This window comes from Leptopilina boulardi, unplaced genomic scaffold (assembly GCF_019393585.1).
Source record: "Leptopilina boulardi isolate dan_hultmark-lab unplaced genomic scaffold, ZJU_Lbou_2.1 LbouV2_333, whole genome shotgun sequence".
Taxonomy (NCBI): domain Eukaryota; kingdom Metazoa; phylum Arthropoda; class Insecta; order Hymenoptera; family Figitidae; genus Leptopilina; species Leptopilina boulardi.
Window position 1 is genome coordinate 548283 of NW_026137900.1, and position 20811 is coordinate 569093.

Genomic DNA, 20811 nt, shown 5'->3' on the forward strand with positions numbered 1-20811 from the left:
ATCAGCAAAAAAATTTGCTTCCTCGTGGAGAAAGCATTAAAAATGAAATAAACATAGAAAAATAATATAATAACATAAACATTTCAGTCTGCCAAAGAAAAATTGGATTTTTTTTTAACTTTTTTATGGTTTTGGATGCGTTTTGGGTGGTAATAGGTGTCTTCCTCTACTCATACGATTTTATTATATATATCCTTAAATTTCTCTATTTAAAAATTTTTTCGATTAAAAAAAAATTTTTGGAAAAAAGACTATAAAATTTTTTTTTTTGGGTATTTTTTAAAATCCTTTGGTCAGATTTGAGATATTAATATGATAAATGAGGATCTCATTTAACATGTTTCTAAATAGAGAAAAATTTGTTTCCGACACTTTGAAAATTTTTATCAACGAAAGGACTACAAAGCTTTTTCCACGAGGAAGCAAAAATAAAGAAATTTTGTCTGACTTAAATTAGCATTTACTACTGGGTTAAAAAATTAGAATAGGTATTAGAATTTTTATAACAGTTACAGAAATTCAAAACAATGTTTTACTACTGATACTAAAATACAAATAATCAACAATTTCGACTGACTGAAATTCAGTTTCACTACTGATACACAGTTTACGAGAATTAAATACGTCTGATTGAAACTGTCTTTTACTACTGATATGATAATTACAGTTTTCAAGAATTTAATACGTCTGACTGAAACTCTTTTTTACTACTGATATAAAAATTAAAAGAATTTAATTTTTTTTTGAAATTGAGATAAAAAAATCTATATAAATAAAAAAGAGATAAACGAAATATCAGTAAAAATTGTATGTTATAAATACCGTACTGCCAAATTGAATACACAGAAAATTAAAAGGCATTAAAATAAGTTGCAACACTTATTATTTTAATCCAATTTTGCTTATTTTAATCCATTTTGATATTAAAATAAGCAAAATTGGATTAAAATAATAAGCGTTGCAGCTTATTTTAATACCTTATAATTTTCTGTGTATGCATTAATCAAGCGAAACACGAATTTTGTGTTAAATTTCAATTAAATCTTGAAATCGATTTTCTGTAATTGAATGACGGATATCGAGTATCCTTTTACTCTTTTTCGTAATCGCCTCATCAGTTTCGTCTCTGTATAAATATATATGTATATAAAGGATAGATGGAGTAAATTAGGGGAAAATTTAGGGCTATCAAAAAGGCACTTGAAGGGAGAGCAAAGTGGTGTTGAACTAAAATTCAGGGAATGAGAGTCGTCCCTTTTTGAAAAGTGGATGCACATACGGCAACTCGATATAGAGTATATAAGTGATTGAGGTTGAACTCGTGAGAAGCAACGCGCCAGTTTCTTACCACCACCTGTCATGCTATAAATGGTTTCCCATGGCATGCTAAGGCCAGCGCTTTTCTACTACTCTCTCTTTCTCTCCTTTTTCTCTCGCGCGAAATATATTCTTTTTTAAAAGAGAAAAATCTGCCTTGAAAACTTTGTCATCTTATCCGATTTTCGACAAAAATATCTGCTTCCTGCTTATGGAACTATCATTTTGTCTGTTTTTCAATTCTTATATATTGATCTAGTGAAATACTTTAAATATTATTATTATTTTTTTTTATTAATTTTTAATTGTAATTAAAATTATTAAATTTAATTTTTTTTTAATTCTTCTCAAATATTACAGTGAAAAAATTAATATAATTTTTTCTGTGATAATATTGACGTTTAGAAATTGTTTATTCTGTTTATAATAATATAAAATCATATATTTTGTAATATTCTTTAACTTTGAAATTTAAACTACTTTTCGTTGTATAAATTATTCAATGAAACAATTACCTTGCATTACTTTTTTTTCTATTGTTTTGCAAATTAACGATGTTTCCTATATGTAGCTGTAGCAATGATTAATGAATGAAATACTGTTTCTGACCGCGTATAACGTTTCTACATTAAAATGCTAGTTGCACATTGTTTTAACTTTCCTAGTCGAAAAATTCATCGAGCGTTATATATACACACGTTGAAAAATAATTGGTGGTATCTTCTGTGCAACCCTCATTATGAAAGTTGCAACATTTATGTTTGAGCTGGCAAAACTCGACGCTTTATTACAAGCACATGTATGTATATATATATATGTATATACGGAAAACTGAATTAAACATGCGTTTTTCTATGAGAATTGCGGTTCACTCTGCCACGTACGTTACCTGCGAATTAAAACGTGATTATGAGCGTGTAATCATTCTTGGATTTGTATTTAGACATTTTAATGTTATTCCCTCAGTATTTAAAAAACACAATCGAGTCATATATTTTGTTGGTAATTGAATTTTTTTTATAATTACATTTCTTTTCTGATGGTAATGTAAATCAGAATTGTTACGGTACATTTGGGGGCTATTTTTATATGTAAAATGTTTGTAGTAGTTTCTTTTTTTTTCAAAAATTAGAATTTTTATTCGTTAATATAAATGTATAAATATAAATACAATGTTTAATGTAAAATTCGAATCGCAAAATAAATAGATCATGGTTTTTTTTTGTATTGTAATAATTTCGAATAGGGAGAAATTCTTCGAAATATAAAAATATAAATTAGTTGAATTTTTCATATATTGACATCTACATTTGTCTTCTCAGCACATAAAGCGTTTAATGGAATTTTATATTGACTTATAATTAAGTCGTTAATGGACTTGTGATATAGTCGATAATTTAACTGGAAAAATATAATGTCAGTTTTTTTTTTTTATTAGGTCGAATACTCTCTGATTAGTGAATGACAAATGATAATCACATTTATGGACTTCTTTCTAATGCCATTTTTTTTTATTACTTATTTTCCTATAGCTTGGCACAGAATTACAGAAATAGAATTGAAATCATTGAAACTGAAATACAAAATTTATTTTTTTAAATTGAAAAAATTTTATTATTTCAATAGATACAATAATTTGTTAATTTTGATAATATGAAAAAGTTGAAATGTGAGAGAATGAGAAAAAAAAATAATAACTTTTCGAGAAAAACGATATTTTTTGCTTGACAAAAAAAAAAACTATTATTTTTGTGCACTCAATTACCATCATACATGTGTAGATATAAAAAATGAATTGTATTCTCGAGGGAGAGTCAGTTATTTGTCAAGTTTGACGAAACCCATTTACGACCGCGTACGATGTGTATATAATAAAGAATAAATCCCAACATGATTTGTCACAAGTTGCTAGTGACGAAAAGAAAGAGAAAAATATAAGTTTTTATAAATATAGGTTGGAACTTATGCGAAGATATGTTTTATTGTTCACTGGTTCAGAAGATACAATGTTTTATATTTTGGATATAAGTAAAAAAAAGAAATGGAAGTTTTTTTTTTTTTCTTTTATTTTGGATATATGCCTGAGCTTTTTTTTTTTTCTTTCTCATTTTGTTATAGGCGATTTTGAAACTTGTGTGTAACTTGGTTACGACAATATCTTCTGAGCCACTGGACGTGAAACTGTCAAACTTGGTTTGAATTAAGGTACACTCGAGCAGTTTCTAAATCGTTTCCCGTCACGTACTTCCGCCCATTTTCTCAACGTTAGTTGTCTTCGGTTTTGCAATTGTCGAGTTGCAACTATTTTTTTTTTTTTTTTTTTATTCACAGAATAATCAAAAATGCGCACAAAATTCTTCATTGTGACATTTTGTATAAAAATTTATCCACACATTTTGTTGCTTTAGGTGGTATTTTGCAAGAAAAAAAAATTCTAGAAATTGCTTTTTTAATTACTTTAAGTTTTTTTATTATTATTATTATTATTATTATTATTTTTGTTTTATTGTTTTGTTACCACCTCTTGTGGGGCTAATTAATAAATCACAATTCATTAAATTATAAAGTGTAAATCGACAGATTTTTTTTTTTTGTACTGATGAAAAAAAAAAATAGTTAATTACCATCTCTTTGTTAGTGAGCAAAAATTTTTTTACGGGAAAACGTCAGACCAATGAATAACTCTGCAGCACGCAATAATAATTACGCAAACTTACTTTGCACTGCTTTCGACGCTAATGAACGTCTTTTTATATTTACAAAAATATGTTGAAAACTTTGGGGGAAAAATTAATTTTCTACCTGAAATGTTTGTGTTTAAAAATTTTTTATGTACTTTATTTTAAAATTTGATGATAAAATAATGATAATTTAATAATAATAACAATAATAATAATAATAACAATAATAATAATAATAATAATAATAATAAATTGTAGTATTCATAGTTTTATACTTTTTGGATGATCAATGTCGAATAATTGTTTTTATAGACAAATATGTTCTATATAATAGCCTAATCTGGATGATAAAAAAAACTGTTTTTTCCCATTCATCTGCATAGTCTTGCCGATCTTGCTGGCCATTTAGAAACGTCGATTTAGTCAGCTTGATCGTTTTCCGATATTTAATAAATGGTGATATTCGTACCTCCTCAGGCTGGCTCTCAAAGTCATTGATTTTGGTTGACACAATGAGAAATTCCAATCTTGCTTCACTACGAGCTGAACATGACGAAGTCCAGAAAACTTGGATTATAAATGTGAAAATTAATATCATGCGGAGTAAAATTTTAATTATATTCTTTTCCATACACAGAAAAGGGGAAAAAAATATTTTTTTTAAGTCCCAAATTAAATTAATAAGGTAATCACTTTTTTTTCTTTAATTGTATACGACGTTTTAAATTCAGTGCATTAAAAGAATAAAAAGAAAATTAAAAATTCTCTCTCAAAAAATCAATATATAAACAGTAAAATAACTTTATCTTTGTTACCATTCCGTTTACAAAAGTACAATAATGGAAGATAAATATCCCAGTATTGTTTATCACTCACGAAAAAGTATTATTTTTTCTATTTTTCTTTTTTTTTTTTTGGAATTAATATCAGCCACGCGTGAAAAAATCGGTTATGTAATATTTTACCTCTTCCGCGAAACGGAAAGTCGTAAATCGTCTATTGCACTGGGAATACTTCGAAAAATGATTTTCTCTCGATATAAACGCCGAACGAAACGTAATACCAATAGTTGGAACATTTCATTCGTAAAGCCTATATACAATCGATTTAATGAGAATGAGTGGCCTTTTTCCCACGATCTTATTATGATTTTTTCCAAAGACAGTGAGGGAGACAAAAAGAAAGATAGAGATAGAAAAAAAAGGTAGAAAAATTCCCCAGAGAAAACTCTTCACGTCTCCCATCATGATAATTTTTCTTTCGCGCTGAAAAAACAAATCGTGCATGCACAAAAAAAAAAAATGAAAAAGAACAGAAATATCACTTAGTAAAAAAAAATATTTAGATATCATAAAAAATGTTTATTTTTTAAAAAAGTAAATTACCATAAAAAGTACTTATACAATCAGAAAGAAGATCTGATGGATGGATGGATGAATTTTTTTAACATACATATATATATATGTACATGTTTGAAAATATGATTGACGTGTGGTCTCTAAGAAAGGCAACTTTACCTCTCTGCGTGAAATTGTCTGTCATGAACGGGGATGACGAGTATAAGGTCGCAAGGAAAACCACTGTGCGATAGATATGCTCATCGATCTACTCTTGTCTCAAAATTTCAAGAGAGGAAATAAGGGAAATATGCACTCGAAGAGAGGATATGATTCTCACGTTATGATGAATGCCTAATAACGAAGAAATAAACGCGTTATGAATATAAAGATAGGAGTGCCAGCCAGAATAATAAACGGATCCTTTGGCTTTGAATTATTCGGATATAAAAGCAGAATAGGTGAATAATTCAAACTGAGCTTAATTTTCAACATTTATGCATTCATTTCGATAACTTATTATCCGTTGATATTTCTTTTTTTTTAACACCAAAAAAATTGAAATTAAATTACACGTAAGTTCACAGAAAATTATAATGTATTAATATAAGCTGCAATGCTTATTATTTTAATCAAATTTTGCTTATTTTAATACCAAAATGGATTAAAATAAGCAAAATTGGATAAAAATAATAGCAGCTTATTTAAATGCCTTTTAATTTTCTGTGATTAATATAATAAGAAAAGTGAAATTGTGTTCGATATATAACTAAAAAATTAATCAAATTTTTAGGTTAGAATTTTGTATTAAAAAAAAAAATTGTATACTTAGAGAGAAGTAGGGTTATTTTTTTAAAAACTACTTTTTTTAAAAAAATATTTTCCTTGCATTATAAACGTAATATTTTTATATTCTTTTGATGAAAGTCCCCTTTTCATTTTTCAACTCGCTTTGGTATAGAATTTTGTGAATCTACTTTTAAATCGTTCATAAAATGAGAGACATCTTTTTTCGAGAATTTTTAATATTTCCCTTTGCTTACTGTTTATACATTTTTTTCCTTTTGCTCTCAACACTGGGAATATTTTTGAATTAACCCTTTAAAAAATATATTTCTTTTTTACTGCTTTTTCATTTCTAAAATACTTGTCATATTTAGGGGAAAAAAATTTATTTACTATAACATTGGTTAAATCTTAAAAATATGATTTTTTTTCATTGGTGGTTGAGGTCAAATTGAAAATTAAATTATGTGTATCAGTAGTAGAAGTCAACTTTAGTCAGACGATGAAAATTCGTAGTTTAATATTCTTGATATCAGTAGTGAAAGTCAATTTTATTTGGTCATCGTTTAAAATTTTGTATCACAAGGTATCAGTAGTATAATTCAGTATTAGTCAGACAATATCGTAAGTATTTCTTCTATTTTTGTGGTAGTAGTAAAAACAAATTTCACTCAGACAAGAAATTTTTTATAAGAAAAAAAAAACACACCGCACTTGTGTCAAATCAACTCTTCTCAATCTCAGAGACATTTGTCGAATTAAATGGCATTCGATTAAAACGCAAAAAAAGTGGCTGGTAACAGTTGAATCTTCGTTTAACTATTCCAAACCACTAACTGTTCATTCCCACAGAACTAACCTAAAAACCCGTCAATTAAGTTTCCCATGTGGAAATTACTGAAGTAGATATATTAGTGTTTTTTTTCGATCCCAGACGACCCATTAATGGGAATATCGATTGTCAGACGTTTTCCCAAAGTCTCTTCTCTTCACTATCACTAAAAGTGAAGTCCCTCTCTCTCACTCTTTTGTGGAGGGTCAACTATATTCCATTTTAGTATAATATCCGATGACCTTTGAGATTTTTCGCATCAAGCAAGCTGGCGTAAGGCGAGAATTCACTATGTGTATATATATATATATATATATGTGTCTGAAATGTGAAAGAAAAAGGAGATATAAAGCGGATGGATTGAAAGGCTCCGGATGCTGGAACTTGAACATTTTTCTCCTTAATGCAGCAAAAGAATGACACTACACGTGACGAAATTTCCCATGGCGGCTTCCTTACTCCTTTGATACCAATTTTGAGACGCGGTCTGTTCTCTTCTATTTTATTATATATATATGTTGGTGAATTTTTAAAAAATCAACAACAAAATTAAAAAAACTAAATTTACTAAATTTCTTTTTTTATTTTACCTGAATTAGTATCTTTTCATAATATAAAATACACTAACTTACCAATCAAAATTTACAATTTAGAGTTTAAACTCCGAGAACAAATTTCATCCCTGGAGAATGTGTGGAGTTGGGAAGCATATCAAGGGGAAATTTCTCATGAATTAAGGGATTAAAACTGTCGAGATTAAAATTCCTCAGTTTAGGGGAAGAATTTATATCTCATAAACTGTTAATTACACAAAGTTTACTTGAATTATTTTCGGCAAATTTGCTCCTTATTAACAAACATCTTGTAGCTTTCTTTATTAAAACTAAAAAAAAAAATTTCCTTCCTTATACATATTAAAAAAAAAAAAAAATTTCTATAAAATATTTCATTGAAAATGTTAGAATTTCTTTGAATCTCTGTCAAATCAAATGTAATAGAAAAAATTGCCGTGTCTCATTATTTGTCGAAAGGCATTTTTCTTTTTTTTCAATTCATTTTCTTTCTCGTTTCACGTATGATAGCACTTTAAAGGCTAATGGTCGTGATTGGAACTCACGGAACTTTGAAATATCTTTGTGATGAAAAAAAAGAGCTATTGCGCCAATTATCGCGTCGTTAAAAATACTGATGACATTTTTTTCCGAATCTCTCAATTCATAGAGAGAAAAGGTCGTCACATTTTTACGATTTTAATAATAGAGACTTTAATGTTTGTGAACTTATATATATATATATACTGTAGAAGAGGAGTTCTATTTCAAACTATCACGAAGCACTGCTTCCAGAGAGATTATCGGTGAGCCAGGTTTATCGAAAGATGATGAACTGATGGCTTAAACTTTGTCCACCGGTAAATACAGTTTGCCCCGAAATCTTTGATGCTGTCTATATAATGGCTGTCCAGGGAAAAAAAAAGTTTTATTCTTCTAAATTGCCACAATGTTTCGAAACTCGAAAAAGTGGATCATTTTCTAATTAAATCATATATATATATAATTTAATAAATGTTGGAAATAAAAATAATGGAAAAAAAGATTGTGGAAATAATCATTACACTTGAATAATTTTTTCAAAGGGGAAATTTCTATTAAAAAAATAAAATAAAATTATATTCATTCGTTTATAAATATATTTTATATATATATATATATTATTAATAATAATCAATAATAGTAAATTTATATTATTTATTAATATATATATATATATTAAAATTGTACACGGTTACATATTATTAATATTATATTATATAATGATAAAATAAAATTTTATATTTTTCCATATTTTTGAATTGAGTTTCTTTGAAAAAAAGATTGTTGAAGAATTTTTTTTAAATTATAATATTTTCCTTGAAATAAGAGGGGGACATGAATGAATTTCTAGAGCCTCGTGTATATATATATATATCGAGTGTATGATTATCTCTACTTCGGCTTTTGCGATTTGTAACTATTGAATCAGTATGAAATATTAATAAATACGGGGATAATTTCACCATTTGCATTTCCCTCTGCACTAGAGTTCTCGTTTGCGTGTATAACGCAGAAATTATAGGGGGGATTTCTACCTTTAAACTATGCATTAACTTTATGTCCTGCTTGGCAAAATATATAATTTCTTTAAAAGGAATTTTTTTTTTCAAATTCACTTATTCTAGTCGATTTTAACCTAGTGACCCACATTTGAAAGATATTTCGATTATGAAAAAATTCATTTTTATTCAAAATTCTTGTAATATTTCATTAGTAAAAAAAAATTAGGTTGTTATTCTTCTCTCTAAATCTGAATTAGTAAAAAATTAACTAATTCATTTAGTAAATTAAATTTTAACTAATGAATTAGTTATTTTTGGAAGTTTTACTAATAAAATAGTAAAAAATTAGTATTTGAACATTACTAATTTAAAATAGTAATCAAATTAACTAATTCTATTAGTTATTACACCCGAGTTACTAAATGAATTAGTCAGTTGAACGTAACCTCTATTATTTTCATGACGTATGTCATCTTCCATGGGTTTTTTTTAAAAATATTTTTTTGTTTTTTTTAGTATTATGTGATACTATAGCTTGTACTATGTTCAAAATATTTTGTTTGGTGCTTTAAATATTACTTTTGAAATTATTTATTTTTCAAAAAATTTTTTGATATAAACTAACCGTTAAAATTTTTTTATTAATTTTATTTCACCAAAAGTAACTATGTATGTGTATCTAAACTGTCTTTAAGTAAATTAATAAATTACTATAAAGTGAAAATTTTAATAAAATCTTTACTCAAAAAAAAATCGGAAATAATATATCAAATGAACCACCAGAACGTAAAAATTTTTATATGAATTTTGCCAATAAATTTTATCAATTTAACCCATGAAAACTGACTTTTAAAAATAAAATATTTTTTATACAATCATGAAGAAACTACATGCGAAAAATTTTATCTTTGAAACTCGACTTTTAAAATTTAAAATTTTAGTATGAATAAGTTGATAAATTTTTATTGATTATTTACGATTTGGCGTTAAAATTGTATAATGACTAATGAATTAGTAAATAATTAGTAGTTTTAACTAATCAATTAGTAATTTGCGCCCCTGGGAGCAGCATTAAAAAGTTACTAATTGAATTAGTTAAACCAAAATAACTATTTGAATTAGTAAGTTTTTACTAATTATTAGTGACTCACTTTTTGCTTTTTGAATTAGTAAGATTCTACTATTAATTAGTTATTTTTAACTAATTCAGATTTAGAGAGTTGCAATATTTCATTAGTAAAAAAAAAAATTAGGCTGTTATCTTTGTTTAAAAAACGAAATTGAAAGCATTTATCATATGTTTTAGTTGAGAATGGGAAATATAAAATATTTTAATCTTTGAAGAGAGAGAGAGAGAGAGAAATGGAGGATAGTGTATGTATGTGTTAGGGTATAGAAAGTGTCTGTGGTAAGAGCAGGTTACGTCGCGGCTGTATCCAGATCTAGAGAGCATAAGCAATTAAGATAGTTACTTGGTTATGAGACAAAAAGACAGGGTAGACCGAAGGTAGAAAAGGTAATTACCGTGGTAACGACCTGCCTCCGCGAGCGACCGAACACTCCTGCAGAGCGTGGCTTCTAGGGAAATTACTGTTGGAAAAATTCATGCCGCGGAAGATTTGCGTAAATTAATTTACAGCGTATTCGCCTGCAACCAGAAGCTTGCCTAGAAGAAGGAACAAGAAGAAGAAGGAGAAAAAGGAGAAGAAATTCAATTTAGACTGTGAAGTAAATTTTGTGCCCGGCTTTTTCAATCGTTTCTTTTTTGAAAATTGAGATCTATCTCTATCATTTCACTAATTCTGTAACCACAGGATCAAATTGACTTGTGATATTTCTCTTTTCATATAGATCATTATTATGGAAATAATTCACTAAAATGAAAGTGAAATAAAATTTAATTCACTATCTTTAATGTTTCAAAAAAGAATGTCTATTGTTTTTGTTCATCTAATTCATTGATTTTTTTTATCAGAATTATAGAAATTTCGCTTTTAACAAAACTGAAAACTGATACAAAAATTGCAGAAGTTATGTTAATTTTTCTCTAATGAATTGGAAATTAATGCCAAAGATATTACGTGTTTAAAACATGGCTAAATGAAATTGTCCTTCTTTACACGGAAGTATGACTATAAACAAATATTGTAACTTCAATGGTTTTCTATTATAAATTTAAAGAGAAATTATTATTTCCTAATTGTTTGCAAAATTGGGAAAATATTTCTCATTGAAAAACAAAAATAGAAAAAAAAGAGGAAAATAAAATTAAAAAAGAAATTAAATAAAAATTATTGCGGAAATTGAAAAGCATCATATATAATTGGTATAATTGGGTACGTGAAGCGGAAACTCAAATGTTACCAAATATTCATATAGAAAGTTCAAATACGCTTTTCTTATCCGTGCGATAATCAAAATTGGGAATCCAATCAATAGTGTACATTTTGAAGATGTTGAATTTTGGTAAAGTTGCCGATAGATCGAGCGGGAAATCAGTTTTGCGAGAGGTGATTTTATAGTAATTTTGCGGCGATTCTAAACCGAAGGAAAATGATCATAGAATTCGGATCACGCGTTTGTATTCATACGTGCATAAAGTGCAAGTCTAAAAGTGGACATTTCTCCACTCGTATTTACCCCTTCCTCAAGAAAAAAAAAAAAGAAAAACCATACCCCTTTTCTGATATTCGAGGCTAGCGAGTAGAAAAATAACTTCAGCAGCCTGAAGGCTGTTTGGCGAGCTGTCCGATGAACCAGCAATGTACGTGAGACGCGTAAAGAGAACACACGTGACATACAATCATATATAGGTGTGTGTGTATATATATATATATATATTTGGTACCTTCAATAAGAATAGGATGTGATATATAGAGTGCATTATACACCTAAGTTGAATGAGGTCGGCAATAGCGATCGACGGACGTGTTCCCGAGAAGAGGATTTCCGCTTTGGAATTCAATTTTAAATCAGCCAGTAGTAGGCGCGCGTACTGGCAGACGCTTTAGAATGAGAATTTAATGAACAACGGGAGGACGATTACTAATGCCCCTTCTCAGTCAGGCATTCTATTGAAATCGAGATTCTCAAAATCCCATGAACAATTCACAATATCCAATGACTATTCTCAATGAAAAAAAAAAAAAAAAAAAATTAAGTAGAAACAAATATTTTGAAAATTATATTTTTATATAGAAAAATTTTATTCAATTTATTTTATCATTTCTTGCGTAATGAAATTCTATAACTATTGTATATGTTTATATATCTTTAGCGAGGATATTAGTAAAGTGTTTTGTGAATAATTTCTACTGCACGGTTTTGTTTCTATCACTCTCTTTCACATTACTCCTCCACTTAAGTGTTATAAACATCTGCTTTGGTAATCGCATTTCGAGGTCTACTGCTTGCAAATAATCTCATAGTTTTAAGTCTCGGAAATTCTCCAGACCCAACGAATCTTTTGTTGCTTATATGTTCCTTCTTCTCAAATATAATTAAAGTTTACTATCAATGACAATTCCATTCTATTTTAGATGAATGTACTTATAGAAAAAACAATTTTAATAATTTTTAATTTTTTAATTTTTTTTAATAATTTTTTATTTGCTTTGAAGAATTTTATTTTATTGAATTTAATTTGAATTGAATTTAAATTTAATTTGAATTGAATTTGATTTATATTTCATTATAAAAAAATTGTAGAGTATAAAAATAATTTAAGAGAAATATGTGAAATTATATTATTTTTTTAGGTTTTTGTTTAATTATTTTTTAACAATTCTTTTTGATTATATTTAGTGAAATTGAACTTGAGAGAAGAAAAAAAAATCTATCTAATTTTTATGGGACGAACAAATTGCAATGGGCTTGAGAGAGAGAGAGAGAGAGAGACAATGCCCCCTGTAGTTTCTGTTCCCTATCTTTGCGATTAGTCCTGAAGGTGCGATTATTGTACCCGTGGAATGTTATATAAGGATGGGAGGCCACAGTGATTTCGTTCTTATCCGTTTCCAGACCATTGACTGGCGCCCGATATTACCGAATAGTACTCTAGGAAACAACCCCCCATTTGAGCCATTTTCTCACAGAGTCTAAGCTCAATCTTACTCAGAAAATGTTGATACACCTAATTTCTGAGGAAACTAAAACCAAATTTTCTCCTTTCTTTTTATCCCACAAATTCCCTCATGATTTATGTATAGAGAGAGAGAAAGAGAGTAGAAATGTAATTGCAAATCGCTTTTTTAGATTTGACTTTCATCTTTTCACTTCCATCCTTATAGTTTCAACATTCCACTTTCACTTTCACTATTTGATTTTTCCGAAAGTGGAAACGGAATTATGAAAGTTTAAGTGGAATAGTTGAAAAGGAACTAGAATGGTGAAAGTGAGAGTGAAAGTGAGAGTGAAAGTGAGAGTGAAAGTGAGAGTGAAAGTGAGAGTGAAAGTGAAAGTGGAAATGGATTGTTGCAAGTAGAAGTGAAAGTGTAAGATTGCAAGTGAAAATGAAATTGCCTAATCGATCCCCTGATTTATTTTCCCAAAACGTAATTAAAAACAAGTTAAATTTCCTTTTTGTAAAAATTATTTTCTTTTTTCGAAAAAAAAGTAGAACAATTCTCAGCATCTTCGATTAAAGTAAGATCCTATAGTAAACCCAGACTTGTGGAATCTGATTGGCGGATCTCGAGTTAACCTAAGGGATAAATTTTAGCAGACGTCAGGCTTTAAGTCCCATAAGAAAAATTGCTTAAATTATCCTCGTCTTCAACTCATTGCGAGGAAAGAGAGAGAGAGAGAGGGAGTGAGTGAGTTCATTTCAGTGAAAAGGAGGGATTTGCTGCCTCGTATTCTCTTGGCTTGAAGGAATATATAGTGAAAGTGACTTTTTGAAAATGCACCTTTGAGACAAAAGTAGAAATGTAATCGGGTGGAGATTGAATGAACAGTATGTGTGTGTGTGCGCTGAACGAGGATTGAGTAATGAAAAGGTATAATTAGAGGTATTACTATCTCTAGCTCACTCTCTTTTTCCCTCTTTCTCTCTCTAATTAAAACACCATTTACAAAAGGAGTAACATGTACAATGAAATGAACAGAGGAACGAATGAGATAAAGCTAAATCGAAATAATTCTCTCAATTGTAAAACTAAGCCTTTTTCATTAGGTATATATAAAAAAAAAAAATTATAAAACTAAGTAGATTTCAAATAGTATTTTCGAGAAATAGTAAAAGAAAATTATCTTTTCTAAAGATTAATACAAAAATTTTATACGAAATTTTAAATAATTTTTCTTTATTAATTTGAAAACAATTTAAAAATTGTTCGAAACAATTTCTTTTATACTGACAAAAGAAAAAAGCAAATACAGAAATGATATATGTAAACGAATTTTTGGAAAATTTGTATTTGAATTCAAAAAGTTGTACGTCATGGTAGAAAGTAAATAATGTATCTAAACTTTTGCAACTGTTTTCATCGGTGATTCTGCCAGTAACTTTCAACTCTATCCTCATTTGAACATGGACTTTTACATTTCAATTCCTTCTGTACAAGAATCATGCAGCACCAAGTGTACTAGTTTAACTAGTTTGTGGTTCGATTCCCATGGGTTAAGTTGCCGCGGGCGGCATGAATAAAGTACCTCTTTCCTTTACTCATCCCTGCAACATACACATCCCCTCCTCCTTTCCCTACGGCTCACCTTTTTGCCTATTCACTCACTTTTCACCACAACTTTCATTTTCCTGAACGAGAACGAGAGAGAAAGAGAGCGTCAAAACAAATGAATTTCTGAATGAGCGCTTAAAGTAATATTTTAGCAGCTTTTTATTCGACGGTTCATTAACACCGTTTTGTGCATTCCAGTGCTATATTATATTTGCTAAAATAATTACGATTATTATGATTCAAAATATGAATACACTGAAAAAAAAAATTTATTCGATTCAAATATACGTTTATTTAACTCAAATATATTTCATTTAATTCAAATAAATCATTTCTCTGGGTGCAAAATTTAAGAAATTGGTAATTTTAGTTTCAGTAGTTTAAGTCAGATATAGTCAGACACTTTGATATCAGTAGTAAAAAACAACTTCAGTCAGACGTTTAAAATTTGTGTTTACTTTAGGTACCAGTAGTGAATGTCAATTTTAGTCGGATGTATTTAAAATACAAATCATTTTTAAATTAATAACAATTTTAACGAAATTCTCCACTTGACTAATAAAAAGTATTTTACATTTATAATTTAAAAATTTTTTTGACAGAAATATATAACCTCAAGTGATGATTCAATTACGAGGTTCATTTCAGTAAATTTTGCGCTTCATTTAAATAGTTATTTTTGCACGATGTTTTCTCCGTAAAGTTGCGTCTTGAGAAAAGTTGGTTATTTGGTTCACAACCCACACAACCCTCTCCATCCCCCCCCCCCTCCGCCCCTACCACCTTTCCTACGTAAATCCTAAGTGGTTTTCCGTGCCTTAGTGCTTTCTTTTTCACGTTTCAATACACTGGATCGTTTTCTAGGTACAGAAAGAAAAAGCTAGTCCCTCGAATCTTTCCCTATTACGGCAGCGCACTTAGATACAGAAAAACCCAGGACAACATTTTTCTCAGCAAAACATCTCTTTTACAGGAAATAGAAAAAAGGTTATAAAACGCTCTACTCCCCCGAGGCTGTTTCCATTCAAGTAGACAAAGTATTCTTCAATTCCAAACGTAACTAGGTATTTTCTTATTTCAACTCGGACACAAACAATTATTTCTTTTGAAACGTCAATTTCGTTGTTTTTTTTTTTGCTTTAAAAAATATATATTTTTTATTATAGAGATATATTTAAAAATTTTAAACAAAGGGTGAGGTGAAGAAGAATTTACTTTAGAGAATTTTAGAAAATAAAAAAGTATTTTCTGTAAGAAAATGTTTTTTACTACTAGTGATAAAATTACAAGAATAGGAAAACTACTCTAATATAAATTGTGTTCTTTTTCCAATATATAAAGTTTATAAAAATTTGATGGAATTGAAATTGAATTTTGCTATTGATTTGAATTTTGTCTGACTAAAATTGTCATGTGTTACTAAGAACAAAATTACAAGTATTTTTAAATTTTGTTTGACTGAAACTCGCTTGTTCTACTGATAGAAAAAACCGCAATAATATTAAACATTTTAATAAAGTCTTATTTTTTTTAAGTAGTAAAAAGCAGTCATAGTCAGACCGATTTTTTCATTTTTTTTTATTATTTTCATATCAAGTGAACGTATTATTATTTTTTTTTATTATTTATTAGTTTTTTTTTTTATATAAATTTTGAAAATCGATTGAATTAAATTCTGTTAAATGAAATATCGATAGAATACATTGTTAATTCTATTGTCTAAAGTATATATATTTTGTTTAATGAAATGAAACAGAAATTTTGAAATTACATCAATTGTATAAAGTGCGGCAACAATTTTAATCAACACAATGATTTTATGCTTTGTTAACAATTCTCTTTCATATTGTATAACTATCGATTATGTACATATTTTTCCATTTGTTTCACCCATTTCAAAGTTAATCATATTCATGAAAAGTTGATTGTTACTGATTTCAATAGATGATACGGATTTGTGTGCTTTAGTATATATATATATATATATATATATATATATTGTGATTCTCATTGTCGATAACATTTATTATGTTACACACTTTGATGAGAATTTTGCTTTAAAACATTTATAAGCGTATAGGAGAATTACATGTTATGCTCATATTGTTGTAGAATTGTAACATCAATAGACAATTAATATCATCTGGAAACATGAATGTTCGACTTCTATATATGTGATTTTACCTCTAATATACAATTCGAAAATAATGAGGAGTATTAACGTTGTCCTATAATTAGAGTTATTTCTCATTGTCTCTATATTAAGTGTCTGCTGACAAGTAATTATACTATCGTGACATTTTCAATCAATCAGTATATATATATACACTTTATTGAACGAAGCTTGACTAATTAGTCTGATAATGATTCAACGCATCATATTCACATTTGTCATCATTTCTATATTTTACAAATTTACTAATTATTTTCATTTTGTCGATTTTAATTTGTTTTTCCAAATACGATGAATAAATTTCATATTTAATAATTATCAATCACACATCATTTAAATTTGTTTTCCAATCAATTGTTTATTGTGTAAATAAATTAATAAACATGATATATATATATATAAAAACATGTAAATTGTTCTTAAATTTTAATTGACATTACAATTTTGATTTATATTTTTTATTAAACAAAAACAAAAAAAATGATTAATAAATAAGGTTAGAATTTATTTTTTTCTATTTAAAAAATAAAATTAATGAAATTTTTCTTTTCTTTTTTAGATGTGACGAATCCGCCGATAAGAGAGATCATTGTCGAGGCGGGAAAAAACGTGACATTAGATTGTCCCGGTGTGACGGAACAGTCTCTCATATCAACGTTGGAATGGCGTGCGAATAGTGTGTTAATAGTTGAATACAGCAGTAGTAGTACAACGGTCTCAAATCATCGTGATCGTGTCTCGTTTTTTCCAAAAAACTTCTCTCTACTGTTTCATCCTGTGGCATCGACTGACAGCGGGGACTATCAGTGTGTTGTGAATAACCGCAAAACACCGGAAACTATATTGAGGATCATCGTACAAGGTAAGGACATAACGTTTTTTTTTGCATACACTTTTTTATATTTATTTCCAAAAAAACAATTATTATTTGATTTGTTTTCAATTATAATAAATAAGAAAAGATGAAATTCTTTTTCGATTTTTAATAAATAAAAAATAATAATAAATCTTTGTATTGGGGCCTTTGGTTATAAAATTTAATTAATTTGTAGTTATTAAGAAATTAATTCTTGACCCCTTGACTGTCGATGACCCATATATGTCCAAAAAAAAAGTCGTGCCACCTTTGAGTGTCAATGTGTATACTAACATTTTCGGGGTCGCTGAATCCGAATTTGAGGTCAGAATTAAAAAATTCAAAATGGCGGACCCAATATGATGGAAAAATTGAAAATTGATTCGATTCGTTCAAAATTGGGTACTCGGGGGTTTTTAGGGTCGCTGAATCCAAATTTGAGGTCAGATTTGGATTTGGCGACTCAAAAAACCCCTAAGTATCGAATTTTAAACGAATCGAATCAATTTTAAATGTCCGCTGTATTATGTGGCCATATTGGGTCCGCCATTAAAATTTTTTTAAATCTGACATCAAATTTGGATTTAGCGACCCAAAAAACCCCCGAGTACCAAATTTTGAACGAATCGAATCAACTTAAAAATTTTCCGCCATATTGGGTCCGCCATTTTGAATTTTTAAAAATCTGACATTAAATTTGGATTCAGCGACCCCGAAAACCCCCGAGTACCGATTTTTGAACGAATCGAATCAATTTTCAATTTTTCCGACATATTGGGTCCACCATTTTGAATTTTTAAAATCTGAACTCAAATTCGGATTCAGCGATCCCAAAAACCTTTAATATGATGATATAAATTTTTTTTGGAAACTTTTTTTTTACCGTTTTGGGCCTACAAACGATTGACAGCGAAGGGGTTAATATTCAATTTGTACATTGAAAAAACTAATTAAAAAGTAATAATTGTAATAATAATATTCAATAATAATTGTTCTCCTTCTGTAATTGTTGAAAATAATGAAGAGAAAAAAGAGAAACTTTTTTATCCGCTTTACATTTCTGCTTTTTAAATAAGCTTTGTATTAAGTTTTCTTTTTTTTCTTTTTTTTTGAATGAGTTGTTAGAGTTGAGACAAATGAAGTTCAGTTTATTTTTAAACACAATCTAACTACATAAATCCCTCCTTTTTAAATTACCTTTTATAGGTAAACATCCGTTGTAACTTATTTTCAGTTGTGAAAATTAAAAAGGAAAGAAATTTTAGAAAATTAATAAATAGTGAATAATGTTATGTAGTATTTGTAATTTTTAAATGAATTTTTGTTTTTCTTAAATATGAATGAATGAATTTTATTGTCGTTATATTCTGTGGGGGGGGGGTTTACATTTTACAGGCAGAATTTCACTTTATTGAACTTTAAAGATTTCAACTGAGGGGTAACGTCTGTCTAATCTATCCCATCGCCGTTGCCCCCCCCCCCCTCATCCTCCTCCACTAGTTCTTTCTAGTGTCTTTAGATCGAAAGTTTTAACGTAAGCGCCACCTACCGTGGCAGTTAATAGTTTCAGACAATCAGACTTTGATCATTATCGTAAAGTTCCCAAAGGATGAAGTCATTGAATGTTCTGAACAAACATCTCCCTCTGCCTTGACATTTCACACAGTTGAATTCTGCATATAGTGACATGTAACATAATCGTAATGTTTATTTCACGATCATTAGTCAAGATTTATTATTTTATATACTACTACTCTTGGTAATTATTAGATAATAAATTTGGTTTTATAAATAAAAAATGAAATGTGAAAAATATAAAATTGTTTTTTTGTTTTTATTTTTTTGAAAGTTTGATAAAATTGGAAAAAATAGAATCTTTTTATTTAGTTGTCACTGTTTTTTTTATCAGCTTTCTATAAATGAAAAAAAAATTTAGTCTATATTTTTTTCACGTTTAAAAATTGTTTTTTAGTTATAAAAAAAAAGTATGGTCTGATAATAATTCCCGAGTGTACGAGTGCGTGAAAAAAGGTTTTTTTTTTTTTTATTTTTTTGTGAACTGAAAATTCAGACGATTTCGAAAAATTTTCTTTTACATTTTCATCGACATTGACAACTTTTCAATTTCCATGGAGTTGTAAATATGCAGTACCGAGAAAGAAATTCTACCCTTGGAGGAGTAAATATTTGTCAAAATATCGCGTTTTCTAGCTTTCCAGAGAATATAAATATTTATTTAGTGCATTTGCTTTTCGATATAAGTTCCAGTTCTGTTTTATTTACTTGAAAAATTTTTAATTTAGAGAAAATATATCAGTTCTAATTAGGTTTAAATTGAAGAATGAATGAATGTTTTAAATTTTTTTTGGTGACAGTAGTGAAAATTAGTTTTTGTTAGATGCAATTTTTAAAATTCGTGTAACTTTGATATTAGTAGTGAAAGTCAGTATTATTCAGACACAAATATTTCGAATTATTGTAATTTTTGTAACAGTAGTAAAAGTCAATTTTTGTCAGACGTTTTTAATTTTTTGTTTTTTGACATCAGTACTCTCTGAAAATAAATTAGTAAAAATTTTATCTAATTTGAATTAGAGATTCTTTTTTCTTTTTGTATTAGTAAAATTTAACTAATTCAAAAGCAAAAAGTGAATCAGTAATAAAAAATAAGTTAAAATTTTTACTAATTCTTTAGAGAGTAGAGAAAATCAGTTTTTATCAATAATGATTATATTTTTATCAGTAAAAAAAAAAAAATTTATATTCTAACATATTATCTCACATAAAATGTGTTTTTTCTTGTTTTACAAGACTCTATTACTTTTTGAAATGGTATAAAAATTTTTCTTTGTGACAATCATTATTTTTATTTTGACGTCATATAATATAACGAGAATACGTCTCGATACAATGTCTTCTTACCGAAGGAATTTCCGACATGACATTCTATTGAAACTCGATCATTATTTTTCGAATTGAAGAAATACAGTATATATATATATTTCTTTTTTTCTTTTTTTTTTTTAAAGAAAAGTGAATAGATACAGAATTATGAA

At 28.0% G+C, this 20811-nt stretch overlaps 1 protein-coding gene across 6 annotated transcripts in view; it reads left to right on the forward strand.

The window, feature by feature from the left end:
* Window positions 1–20811, forward strand: part of LOC127285527 (tyrosine-protein phosphatase 99A) — a 408337-nt gene that overhangs the window by 59017 nt on the left and 328509 nt on the right. For all 6 annotated transcript variants that reach the window (XM_051311615.1, XM_051311616.1, XM_051311617.1 and 3 more), the window contains exon 2: window positions 17459–17761. In XM_051311615.1, the coding sequence (XP_051167572.1) occupies window positions 17459–17761 (303 nt within the window). The remainder of the gene's footprint in view (window positions 1–17458; window positions 17762–20811) is intronic.